Source organism: Protopterus annectens, chromosome 3.part0 (genome assembly GCF_019279795.1).
Source record: "Protopterus annectens isolate FY-2018-M chromosome 3.part0, PAN1.0, whole genome shotgun sequence".
In the NCBI taxonomy this organism is placed as follows: domain Eukaryota; kingdom Metazoa; phylum Chordata; order Ceratodontiformes; family Protopteridae; genus Protopterus; species Protopterus annectens.
This window is the reverse complement of record NC_056731.1, coordinates 1,871,178,921-1,871,193,326: the sequence shown is the minus strand read 5'-3', so window position 1 is coordinate 1,871,193,326 and position 14,406 is coordinate 1,871,178,921. Positions and strand designations below refer to the sequence as shown.

The following is a 14,406-nucleotide window of genomic DNA, read 5'->3' as shown; positions in this document are numbered from 1 at the left end:
CAGATGCTCAGGTAAGAGCCGCCATCTCCAAAGCAAAAAACACAGCATCAATGGGACCAGACGGTGTCCCGGGCTGCGTCCTACATGAACTCCAAGAAGAGTTAAACCCAAACATAAAACTACCATTCAATCTCAGCCTTACTATAGGATGTGTACCCAAAGAGTGGCGTACAGCAACAGTGGTCCCTCTCCACAAAAGTGGTGCCTTAACGGATCCTGAAACTATCGCCCCATAAGTCTGACTAGCTTGGTCTGCAAAGCTATGGAAAGGATCATCATGGAACTCATAAATAAAGATACTGGGGACCTACAGACACTGGATCCTACCCAGTTGGGCTTTGTTAAGGGCAGATCCTGCCTCTTAAACCTGGTCTATTTCTTTGAAACAGTCACCAAGGCCATTGACGAGGGGAAGGTGGTCCACACAGCCTACCTGGACCTCGCAAAAGCCTTCTATACAATACCCCCCTTGGGCATTATAGATAAGCTCACCAGCTTAAATATAAACCCCTATGTCACTAGATGGGTTGCAAACTGGCTCAAGGACAGAACCCACATGGTTAGAATTGCTGGAGCCATGTCAGACTCCAAACCAGTTACAAGTGGCATCCCACAAGGCTCTGTCCTGGGACCTCTCTTGTTCGGTATATATTTCTCGGAGGTACAGGCCAACACGGAAGGACTGTGGCTGACCAAGTTCGCAGATGACTGCAAACTGGGCGCCATAATTGACTCTCCAGCTGACACAAACATCCTCCAAAAGGGCCTCATAGAAACAGACAACTGGTGCCAGAGCCATGGCCTCAAGCTAAATGCCAAAAAGTGTATAGTCATCCTCTTTGGCAAAAACAAAGTGCCCACAAATTACCACATAGGTGGTAATCCATTAAGTACAGAAGAAGTAATTAGGGACCTGGGGACCCAAGTTGATAGCAATCTCTCATTTGACAACCACATGGCCAAAGTGGTTAGAAAAACATTTTATATAGCCCACCTAATCATGAAGGGATTCACATCTAGATCAGGGGAGGTCATTGTGCCTCTTTACTCATCCCTCATCAGGCCCATAATTGAGTACAATGCCCCTTTTGGGATGTACCTTACCAGACACCTGCAGCAACTGGAAAGACCGCAAAAGTACCTCACCAAGCGGATCAAAGGGCTCAAACAGATGCCATATGCTAAGGGCTCAAACAGATGCCATATGCTGCCCGGTTAAAGAAACTCCAGCTCTACTCAGTGGCATACCACCTGCTCAGAGGCGATCTGTGCCTGATGTATAAAGCCATGTCCAACCTGGAATTAATGGACATGCTGCACCTCAGAACATCCAAATCCCATCGAGCTACGCGCTCGAGAGATGTGAACCTCAGCACTGAAATAAATAGGACATGCTGGAGGGACAGATTCATAACCCAGAGGCTCCCTTCACTCTGGAATAAAATCACAGTCCAGGTTAGGCAGAGTCCCTCATTGACCCTCTTCAAGAGGAATCTTGATGAGTGGATGGAAGATCGTAGGTTTACCCCGGGTATCACTTCTGTGTCACTGTTAGACAGAGGCACAGTATACTAACCTCGAAAAAGGGCATAGCAAAATTAATTTAAAATGGGTGGCGAAAGCCAAACACACTCTGGCTAGGCTTATAAATGCCCTAGGGCAGATAGCCTAGTATGAACCTATAACTTGTAAAGCCCTTACTCCAATGACATACATACAATCTGTAAAGCCCTTACTGCAATGACACACACAACCTGTAAAGCCCTTACTGCAACGACACACACAGAACCTGTAAAACCCTTACTGCAATGAATGAATTCCTTCAAATTAAAGCAGCAACAACCTTGGAACTCAAATGAACAGGAACACTTACATGTTTTCTGCACTTGTGGATGGAAAAAAAGGACTTCTGTGTGACAATGCATGCACAGATGTGATGGTATATGACCGGACTGTTCTTAAAGAAGAATGCCTTTAAAAACAGAAACACCGTTTTTTTTATAGTTAAAATAAATGTGACAGTCCTTCGTCAAAAATGTCACCCAAGGCGGACCGCTCCTCTCAACCCCCCCCCCCCCTACAGCTACGCCACTGCAGACAATGCTTTAATATTTGGGTTGTCTAGCAGATGCCATCAGTTTGTATTGGCACTTCAGTGGTGTTATCCTAACCCATCTATTTTACAAGTTTATACTGCAAAAAGGAAATATCATTTATTAAAGAAAAATATTAATGTGTGCACCTGGAAACGTGCCTATAAAGCTTAGCAAGCTGATTAGCCTTAAACAGGTTAAACAGTGCCTTCACATAAAAAGATGAAGGAGGGTTTGCTGCTAAATTAGGTTTATGGCAACCTATTTATCAAAATGGGTTGCTAAAAACCTGTTAAACTGCTGATACCACTTACAAAATGAAGGTCATTTATCATGTGGCAAAGTAATTTAGCTTTTTATTAAGTGAAATGTTTTAGATGGTGACACTGTAAGGCAGACATATGTCAACATGGCCTTCAGGCTGTACTACCCTGTGATGAACGACACCTAAGTGTTCAGCTTAGAAAGTTTTAATAGTTAAAAATGTTCTACCAGTGGGCTAAGAACAAAATATGATAAGATGAACTACGCTTGTTTTAAGTACGGTACTGGCACCTCCCGATTTGTTAAATTTACAGTTGGATGGATGCATAAAATCATACCTCTCAACTGCCCAAATTTTTACATCATATTTTTGGCCTGCTCCTCACAAAATGTATAGTTTTCTGGGAAATCACTGAGGATTGGAGTCAATAAATAATGACATACATTTGAGTTTCAGAGTTCATATCCTTCAGAAAATGGATGCTAATACAAACCATGTTATTCTAGATACTTTCAAATTTATGAGTAAGATTTATAATCTGTTCCTTTTTTGTCTTTTGTCCCCCATTATTTAAGGTTTTGTCCAGATTTCTTGTGCTAAGAGGCTGAGAGGTATGTATACAATGTGCTGCATGAAGTGAACTAATCATCTCAGCAGCTGATGACGTACTTTGGGTGAGACTTATGGATCGGACTAAAGTAGTTTATCTTCCTGTACAAAGCACAACCCCCAAGCAACAAGGAAAATGGTTTAGTTAATGCAGAGCTATTTTACAGACAGTATCTTCAGGAGAACTGAGCAGTAGTAGATGTCCTAGAAGCAAAACCAAATGTTAAGCTGTGAGATCACTTGGGATTATCTACTAACCTTCACCGGAGTCAAGCTGTTGTTGTCATCTTTCCCCATAATGTGAATAGAGTGATCAAGAGAGTCAGCAATATAAATGTACCTAAAAGGAGAGGGAGAGAAAGAAGACAGAAAATACATTTTGTCAGAAGTACTACACTTACTGAAATCACTTCCGGTAGTTGCACTAGCCTGCTAACGTTCATCATAAGTGTACAAGTTCAGGCTCTGTAACAACATTAAAATAACTCAAATGCCCTTCTTTAGAATATTTTAAGTGGACATGAGGACTGCTCATCACAGCCAACAGTAAACGTGTGTCAACTTACCATCTTACCTGGATGGCCTTTTTGCAAGACCACCGTAAGTGCAAAACACAGCTAACACTATCATCAAATGGCAAAACACATCCACGTGTATTAACAGCTCTAGACAATGTAATCATCAGTAGCTGCCAATTAACAAAAGAGTTAATTTTTAAAAATGTTAAAAAGGGTTTGGAGGGACAGGTATATCTTGCAGAGGATACCACTGCTCTAGAACAGACTCCCCATCCATATAAAACAAAGCTCATCCTTGTCATATTCAAATACAACTTAGACCTGTGGATGGGAAACATAAACTTTGCTTCAGGACTATCCCAGTACTACTAATGGACAGATGCAGCTCCTAAATGTTTTATCCCATGCATGGGTCCCTTAAATTATATATGGTATAATCCCAGTTATTCTTATTAGGGGTAATATAAAATGCACAAGTATATTAAGTTGGATGGTGGTCAAACAGGCAACAGGGAAGGCCTCCCTGGAAATGCCCAAAAAATCCAAGTGGTCAACCCGATTATGTTGCCTCTTCAGATCTAATTTCTGCAAAACAACATGAGTTACATGGTTTACTATCCTAAGCAGGAACTGCAGAATATTTTTTGATTAAAAGATCGGCTACAGATGTCCAATTTCAGGAAGTTCATATATATAACAAATTTCGAACGTAATAAACATGCCAATTGACATTCAAACTCCCTAACTTCCAGTTTCAAATGCCCGTGTTTGCTTTTAGTTTTTGCAAGGGCATAAGCCCCCTGCGCTCCCCACACCCCCTGCATATTATATATACCAACTCCAAGATCTCACTACAGTGAAGGAAAGGATAAATTTTCCGATCCGCACTGTACCGCGATCTCCATTCAGGAATTCAACTTCATACTAGCAAATGTATACTCACATTTGTTAATATAAATTCAAACACTTTCAGTTCAATATTACAAGATACTGAAAACAAGCATTCAATGTAATATACGAAGATGTGCAATTCCTGATTTTTATAGTAAACCGAGTTACACTATGCTTAGAATAATAAATACATTCCTCTTAAATCTGATGTATCTGATGTATCTGTTTGACTTGCTATTATACAAATGCCTTAGTACGTGTTTAGGTTAGAGGAGGGGTGCAGGGAATGCAGTCAGTGGTCTTTGATAGTTGGGATATCCTGGGTCTTTTTGTATATATCAGTGCTATTCTAAAATGGCACGAGAAATCAGACAGTAGATGTATCTCTCTGGACCTGACTATGACACTTTTATCTGCTTTTCCTTATATTTCAAATTTGCTCTGGTTCATCTAGCAAGTGTTCTAGGCACAATGTCTCTTTCGGCATGACTAAAAACAACAGACCAGATTATGAGAATACCAAATATGGAATCATCCACGATTCACAGAGATGTATTAATTACGAGCAAAGTCAGCGTTGGTCAGCAGTCAGTACAGCAACAGCCAGTTTACCACAGCGATATACAAAGTAGGCAAGTAGTGGTGAGGAGAGCATTCAATGTGGTATAAGTCAAAACAGTGTATAAAACATAAAAAGACATCCTAGACACAGCAAGTTGAATTGTGGAGATGCTACTGTGAATGCTGATACATTGAGGAGGATACTTGTTAATCGAATGAGTCCATGAGCATTGTCCTTCAAGACAATTGGAAAACAGTATTAGCAATGCTTACATTTCAACTTCAAGAGACCTCAAAAAACACAAACAAAAAAAAAACAAAAAAAAGATAAGCTCCCTCCTCACCCCATACATCTAGAAATCTAAATACAGTAACCTAATATTGCTGAAACTTAGGGTATTAGACAATATTCCCTTTACACCAAGATTTAACAGCTTTGCAGTTAGCGTACAACTGACGGTTGACAAAAGTACATCACACAGCCAGGGACACTGATGTCCAGTAGCATACTAATCAGGTTCAGATTTAATGACTGGCTTGATGCGTAAAGTATTTACCTCACAAACATAGGATACAGGGTTTGATTTTCAGCAGAGGAAGCTTGGTTGGGCTTAAAAAGGAGGCCCTATTAATCACTTATGAGCCCATAATTCTTATTTCAGATTAGTTAGTGCTGTTCTTTAATGTTTTGTCTTTACCATTTCTGGATCCTGTCATGATTGAAGAGTCTTCCTAGACCAACTCACTTACCTACTTAAAAAAACAACAAAATATATATATCTTCTGCATGAAACTGAAGATAGTGAACCACGATCACGTATTTACTAGTTTTACTCAACACATTACGTTTTTTGCATTCATTTATTTGAAGTATTTTATAGTGAAGACAGACTTTTTTTTTTGCTATGGTGCTTGGAGTTCAGTATGAGTATGTAATTGCAACATGGCTTTGCAAAGTCATGTTCCACCATCCTGGTGGTCTTACAAATGGTGCACCTGGGTGTTCAAACACTCTGGGCCAGGGTTACCAGTGCTACTCATTGTTGGTGACAATGGGGTTTTCACTTGGGAATCAGGTGAGCTTAGAAGTGACCACTGCAGTTAGAAGAGGCATCTTCTGCATGTGAGCATCACTATCTAGGTGGACAAGGAGACATAGGAAGATACTCACCCTGGGCCCTAGGACGGCTATACCTCCCGGGACAAATCACTCACCCAGTGTGGCTATTCTTCTGAGCCTGGGTCTCTACTGGGTCTAAACTGAATGATCTGCCTCTCACTAGTATATCACCCATAACATACTAAAGTGACCCCCCCAGGAAAGACAAGCAAGCAGAGCTTTTTTCATCCTTTTTCCCCTAACCTTGCAATCTCCCTTGAGTGCCCAAGCTGGTAATCAAACTTGGGTCACAGGTCACAATCAGGGCTTTATCCCTCTCTGCCCTTAAAGCTGGCCTGAACACATGCTCTTGGAAAGCCGGTGGATTTTTCTAGTCCTACAAAAAGGCTACAAGCTCTATTTTAACTGTTTTCAAACTGACTATGTCTCTGGGTAACACATTTAGACAAAAGAACATCCACAACTGATGTTTTCTCATACTCCAGCTGCAAAAAGAACAGGCAGCTATTTATTTATAATCAGTCCACTGTCAGTCACCAATAAATGTCTGACACAAACACACTGCCAGACTTGTAACCATAAAAGGAGCAATTATGAATGATGCACCAGCCAAGGGAAATATTCAGCTGCCACTTAGTTGAAATGCAGGTGATGAAATTCAAGCACTAAAGGGCACCCCAGCAAACTTTTTTTTCTTTTTTCAGTTGAAAAATATGTTAAATTTCTTACTAAATGTTTATCATGCCATGGTGCTTCATCCTTTATGCGTACTCATAACCTAATAATTGTGTTCCAGGAGTATATATGTTTGATCACTTCCTTACAAACCTTACTGATTTTCCTTACAGATCACTCCTACCTTGGCACTTTAACTGCCCTCACAGAAGCATGGGACTTGGAAGTTAAAGCACATTTTATTTTCAACACTGTAACTTTCAGAGTTGGTGATGAAAGGCAGTGGAGACAATTAAGACTTTAACTTTCCAACATTAAAAGCTTTGATGTGGGTGTTGAACTTTAATAGACCTTGTGGAAAAATGAACAGTCAGAGACTGGAGAAATAAAATGTAAACTCTAAGTCATGGCATGAATGCTTAACATTTCCGCAGAAGTAGCTGTGATTCTTTGGATAATTCACCAGCTCCACTGGCCCATAAGGATAAAGTCCTAACTATGACCCAGATGACCTGGATGCTATAGGAGTTGGCTAGGGTATTGAAAGTTATGTTGAGATATGCTTGTTCACCTCCCTTAGTGGGAGACTGAAGGTTGTATGTCTGCAGTGCCTTTTCTGTTTTAGAATTCCAGAGATATACCAGAGAGCACACCTAAGTATCACTTCACTGGGCAGGGCACCGTGAAAGCATATGTCACCCATGAAAGCAGTAAAGCTCCTTCCATACTGAACCCTGAGTGTGCTACTGGACATGTACAATACAAAATTCTAGGGGATTAAGATAAAAAAAAGTAATTCCCTGAAAGAAAAATGCTAGAACTTCCTTTGATCCCCAATCCTCAGTCCGCCACTCTCTCCTCATGTGGGAATAAATGGCTCATCTGAACAGACTTGGCTTGATATCAGGGAACTGAAGGCAAAATTTAAGCAAAAAATACCTTGGATACTTCATAGGTTCATAGGAGGTTACTAGGCCCTAGAGCCTTTACAATCCTAGCCGTGTTACACCCATGTTCCCTAATTGACCTTGGTTAGCTGGTCATTATTTGAATAGCAAGTCTATGATCAGCACCCACTACACCTGTCCACTAGGGGCATAGGTGCCACTCCAAGAGTAAATTAGCAGTATCCCATCCAATTGTCTAGGTTGCACTTGAATAAGGTCATTGAGGAGCTCTGCTTCACATGACATGGGAGTGTATTCCAGAACAGCGGCAGTCTCTGGGAGATATATCTATCTCTCTAGCATGTTCTGTTAATGTCACAGGCTAGGCCAAGATCCCTGGAGTGATTGACTCTTGTCCCATTTGATTTGTGGATGTGCAGCATTTCCATTAGGGCAGAGTCAGAGACTACTCTGTAGAGCAGGCACAAGTCACCTCTAAGCAGCCTACAAGATACAGAGTACAGTGACAGGGCTTTCAGTCTTTCCACTCTGGTCAAGTTTTAAAAGTCCTGAATTTTCTTGGTAAGAAACCTCTTTGGTCTCTTCAGTTGCTGCAGATGTCTGGTGAGGTACATGCAAAAGGGAGCATTGTACTCTACTAGTGGTCTGATGAGGGTCAAGTACAGAGGAGTTGTAACATCCTTAGTCTTGGATGCGATGCCTTTACTTATGTGATACACAGTGTAGAAGGCTTTCCTTACCACTGTGGACACATGAGGATCAAAGTTTAGATTGCTATCAACCTGTGTTTCTAAATCTCACACCACTGGGTTGGAACTCAGGGGGGAGTGTTGCCAGTATTGTAATTTGTAGGGAATTACATTTTGCCAAAGGGAATAACAATGCATTTTTGCACTTAGTTGTAGACCATGGCTTGGCACTAGTGATTTGTTTGGTTAGATACATAACAAAGGGACCATTGCACGCTTGGCACAAGTGATTTGTTTGTCTGGTTAGATACATGACAAAGGGACCATTGCACACTAGGCACTAGTGATTTGTTTGGTTAGATACAGGACCATTGCACGTTTGGCACTAGTGATTTGTTTGTCTGGCTAGATACATGACAAAGTGACCATTGCACGCTTGGCACTAGTGATTTGTTTGTCTGGCTAGATACATGACAAAGGGACCATTGCACGCTTGGCACTAGTGATTTGTTGGTCTGGTTAGATACATGACAAAGGGACCATTGCACGCTTGGCACTAGTGATTTGTTTGTCTGGTTAGATACATGACAAAGGGGCCATTGCATGCTTGGCACTAGTGATTTGTTTGTCTGGTTAGATACATGACAAAGGGACCATTGCACGCATGGCACTAGTGATTTGTTTGTCTGGTTAGATACATGACAAAGGGACCATTGCACGCTTGGCACTAGTGATTTGTTTGTCTGGTTAAATACATGACAAAGGGACCATTGCACGCTTGGCACTAGTGATTTGTTTGTCTGGTTAGATACATGACAAAGGGACCATTGCACGCTTGGCACTAGTGATTTGTTTGTCTGGTTAGATACATGACAAAGGGACCATTGTATTCAATGATAAGTCTGATAAGGCCCGAGTAGAGTGGTACTATAACTTCCTTGGACCTGGATGCCATACCTTTACCTATAAGCTAGGTGACAGAGAATGATTTTCTTATCTTCTTAAAGCTACGTATTGGTCAAAGGCCAGATTGCTGTCTACATATTTTCCCAGATCTCTTACTATTTGGTCAACACTTAAGGGAGTGTTGTAGATGGAGTAATTAACATGGGTTGACAGTTTCCCAAAGGGCATTATAATGCTATTTTTGATGCCATGGCTTTGGCAGCAGTCATTTGTCTGTGTTAAGCCATTTGCAAGATATTGGCATCTTGGGGAATGTATAATAGCTCCCAACGTCTAGTAATCGGCGAACTTGGTGAGCCAGAGGCAGAGATAGTATGCAATATTATATATTATATTAAATGATAAGTATAGACTTACCGTGATTAGTTTTCTGTTTGTACAGATTGTAAATAGCTTTCATATTAATTTGTACAAGTCTCTTTCTAATAATATCTTTGACTATCTGCTCTGTAATTGTTGTGACTGATTCACCTGGATTGTGCCTCAAAACTGATGAAGTACGATCACCATACTACCTTGGTACACAAACATACATTAGTAGTTTCAGAGTTTTGAGGGAAAAAAAATAACAAAAATATACTCAGTTAAGTTGTTTCATGAAGGTCAACTGTATTTCTTGAAATATGAAGGGCACAGGAAAAGCCATTTAAGTATTTCAGATTGTTTACAAATGTTTTCACTACCGATACAGATGCATGTTGCTACATGAAACATTTAAACAAAACAGAGAAGCCAAAGATAATTCAGATAGAATTTAAAATCACAGGAATCTCCTACTAGAGAAGTAGAAAAACAGTGACAATTTCAGTTGTGCAATGAGCCACAAATGTTAGGGTGATCACTGGCTTTCAGGACAAAGAGGAAGTTTTAGATGGAGTCATTCTACTAACTGAAGACCAGCCAACTAAAATCATTATTCTACATAAATTCATATTTTCTATCTGTGTGTGTGTGTGTATATATATATATATAGTTTACTATTAAAATATTAAAATGTCGTATTCCCGGTAATAAACACGAAAGGAAAGCTCGAACCATAAAGTGTGCTTACATTGAGTCATATAATCGACAACTAGAGTCAATGTTAATTTCGAACACAAAAAATACAGTGCAAAAGTTACATCACGTCTTCGCAGGGGGGGCAAGCCCTCATGCACCTCCCTGTGGGGGGGGGGGGTGCCCCCACACCCCCTGCTAACTATATATTCCAATTCTGAGATCACATTGCAATGAGGAACGGGATGAATGTCCCAATCTGCACTGCACCACAATCTCTAGCCCTTAGTTCAACTTCATATCAGCAAATACACAGTGGCATTCGCTGATATGAACTACCAGTGGTTGGCAACACAGCAATTGACCATCTGCCATCCAATATCCCATTTGCAGAGCGTCTGCATTCAGGATTTTGATGGTAAACATATATATATATATATATATATATATATATGTGTGTGTGTGTGTGTGTGTCTGTGTGTGTATGTGTATATGGGTAAGTATCGAAAGACTACTTACTCGAATCTGAAATTATCAAGATGAAAATAGCAAAACCAGTCTCCAGTTTTTTTTTCATTAAGCTGTATGGTTTTGAGGAATAGTTTAAGTACTTAGTTGAGGACTTCTTGTCATGACACTGTGGTGATCCGACTCCCATGCCGTTACTAAGTCTTTGAAAGGATCCTTATCTCAGTTACATGCCTGGGTGGCCAGACGTAGGTGAAGTTATGCTGAGGAATGTCATGTCATTCAAAGTTTGCTCTTGATGCCTGCTCTAGCTGTCCAACTAAAGGCTGTGTAATATAAAGATTTTGCTCTTTTTTTTTTTAAATCTGGACATAGTGGTTGTTTGAACTAAATGTGGCAGTAGACTTGATATGGGTAAAATACCACTATTATATCTCAACAACTCAAGATCCATTTCTAGGCTAGTAGAGCATTGTTTAGATCAGGTTTTAAGTGTTCTCCTTTTCAGAGATTCTGCAACTATTTTGTCAGCAACTTAAGACATTCGAGACTCAGAACAGTAGGGGAATAGAAGTAAAAGAAACTTTTTCTGGCAAGTGTTATGCTTCTCAGACTCTTCCAGAACATAGCATGATCCTAAAATCCGCCTTTCTTCATGAAGAATGGAACAAACATATCCATTCTTTCCTTCTAGAAGGCAGCACCAGTTGATGGGCTTCTGTGGGAGGTGTACATGAAATTACAATCTGGGGTAGTAACTAGTTCTTTTTATTGTTGCTTTTTGCCCTCATTGCCTGCCAAACACCAGCTGCATCCTACATGTAGTCTCACTCAATCACTTCTCTATACCAAATACTTTCACCCCATATCACCCCATTGATGGATCCAGGTCTCTACTGGAAACTTGCCTAATGGTGCCTCACTCTTAGCTGACCAGTTTCAGACAACAGCCATCCAGAGGAGAGGCCTTCATCCAGGTAGACACAGATGGATGATAATTTTTCCCTGTCTATTTGATGGCTGCTCAGAATGCAGGCATCGGCACATTCCCATGGTGCCACCCTATGTGCAAATGGAAGCAGACATATTGACCTGTCTGTTGCATGATGGGTCTCAATCAGCAGCAGGCAAGCATACAGCAGATCAGGCTACCTGCTCCCCCCAAAGGTTGGTGAGCTAATGCTCATCCCCCACATTGGCTTTTCTAGTGCTTGGACTGCAAAGTGAGCCCGTGTCATCTGGATTGCATCCATGACTTTATTCATCTATGCCACAGAGCTGACTAATAAATATTTTATGTTTTGATTGACAAGTTAGTCCCACTTGCTATGTATCTATTTTTAAGGGAGATCAAAGGAAGAACATATCAATTCAGTAACGGTGATTTCAGCTGAAGTAAAAAAGAAATAAGTGAAATACTCTGAAAATACTTTGGTTGTCCACTGTTATGTGTCCTCTGAGTTTATATATATATTATATATATATATATATATCTCTTCAGTGGGTGTAGGGGTGTCCCCAACATGTGGGCAAGGAAAAATGCTCTACTATTTGTGCAATGCTTCATAACGGCGGGAATATTGCTGTTTTAGATAATCCTCCTAATGTTATCAATGGTGTTAAGTAGGTAGACTGTTGAGAAGCAGGGGGACATGTTAGCCTATTATTATACGCTTCCCAAGTCTTAACAGAAGAAAGATAATTATTTCAGTTGAGCACACCCTACTTAGTTACCACAGTGCTGACACTGTGGCAACTGGGAATTTTACTGTGACTTTCAAGGTCAAGAGAAGAAACAGAATACACACAGGATACAACTGGATGAAGTTAAAGCTGTCTTGAAGGAAGGGAATAAAATGAGTATACCAGTGTTTGGGGGGAAAATAGATTATTGGTTCTACAACATGCTGCAGAACAAGAAACTGAGCATTTCAGAGAGATTCTGAATGACCAGTTTATACTGGTCTTGTATGAAACAGACTACAGCAGTTAATTTGAAAGAAATGGCATCAGGTAAGATATATGTTCCTGAAAACCAATTTCCATGCTTAATACTGAACATAAAACTTTAATAAGAAAAATGCATAGGAGAATAGTAAGACTGGTGGACCTATTATGTTTGATTTTAGCAATGGAAAATATGAAAAACATACTTTTGTTATTGAGGTAGGTGGTTTATAGAATAATACATGATAAAAGGGAAATGAGTGTTACATCCTGTAACTCATCTAGTGCAGATACAGATTCGTAGTTTTAGCACTTAAATTTGCTTATTCATGCTCAGTAGTTGTTTAGAACTTGTAAGCACTAAATAAGCTACTAATTACTATAGCACTCAATCTTCCTCATTACCTAGAGGAAAACAGCTCTTGTACTCACTTTCCTCACTTATCTAGAGAAAAACAGTTTTTTATTCGGGCATGTCCAAGGGTCAGCTCTCCGTGTTCTCTCCTGCCTATCTGATGAATCTGGGCATCTTGAGGCAATGTAGAAATTGCCTTATGTACACAGACAACTCTCTCCTCCTACCACCCAACACTACAACCTGTGAGAGATGCACTTATCTAGCCAAACTGGAGGTAAAGCTCTCTCCAACGAAGACTGAACTTGACATTCATGAGGAGAAAGTAAACATTTGCACCACACACACTCATCACATAGTCTCACTAAATCTACACCACCAAAATTCACACATAGTAACACAAAAACATTCGTGGAGGCTCTCAATAATAATCTGTCTAAGCAACAGAGACCTCCAAAGCAGAAATGCAAGCAACCTCCATCCCCCAACACAACCCAAATGACACATAGCCCACAGACTCAGTGTGCCACTCAATCACAGCCAATAAGGCAAAACAATGTACCCAACACACTAGTCATAGGTGACTCTATAGTCATTCATACTGATGTCCCACTCACCAGGCTAAACAAAGATAAGGTTACTGTCAGCTGCCTATCGGGTGCCAGGATCTGCCACATAACCCACGCACTCAGGTCACTCCACAAGTACAAATATGACTCTGTCATTGTCCATGTTGGTATGAATGACCTGAGATGTACCTCCCTGGACTACATGAAAAGAGACATGGAAGAGGTCTCCGATCTTGCCGCCCAGGCAGGTATGACCCTAGCCCTGAGTAGCATTCTGCCATTGCCCAGAATGATACCGCAGTTGTTGTTGAGTCTTTTGGCTTTTTCCCGGTTAGGGGTCGCCACAGCAGAACTCCGGTCCACTAATGATTGGCAGTAGATTTTTATGTGCTGAGTTACCAGCCCTGACACACAACCTTCAACGAAGGTACGCCCATTCACACGTCTCCACACAGAAGACGCTCTATGCTCTAGCCGAGAATCGAACAGGACAACGTCTTACTGTGAGGCAACAATGCTACCGCAGCACCACCACCGCAGCAGTACAAGGACAGAATGATTGACTTCAACAATTGGCTAAGCTTCTGGTGTCATTCTAAGGGGATCCAGTATCTGTCTGCTTGGGATGACATGGTCGACATACCACAATGCTTTGCCACAGATGGCCTCCACCTGTCGCCCCTGGGATTCCGGATACTGGCTAAGGCTCTTGCTGCCCCTACAGTACCTTTCTAAGACAAGGTTCAAATAACAAATTCACCACCATAACAGGAACA

The 14,406-nt window shown here is 40.8% G+C and overlaps 1 protein-coding gene across 1 annotated transcript in view; it reads right to left on the bottom strand.

Moving 5' to 3' along the window:
- The window catches only part of LOC122797138 (serum paraoxonase/arylesterase 2-like), a 610,903-nt gene that overhangs the window by 107,202 nt on the left and 489,295 nt on the right, over window positions 1-14,406 (bottom strand). The window contains exon 7 of the mRNA XM_044065937.1: window positions 3,226-3,307. Within this exon, the coding sequence (XP_043921872.1) occupies window positions 3,226-3,307 (82 nt within the window). The remainder of the gene's footprint in view (window positions 1-3,225; window positions 3,308-14,406) is intronic.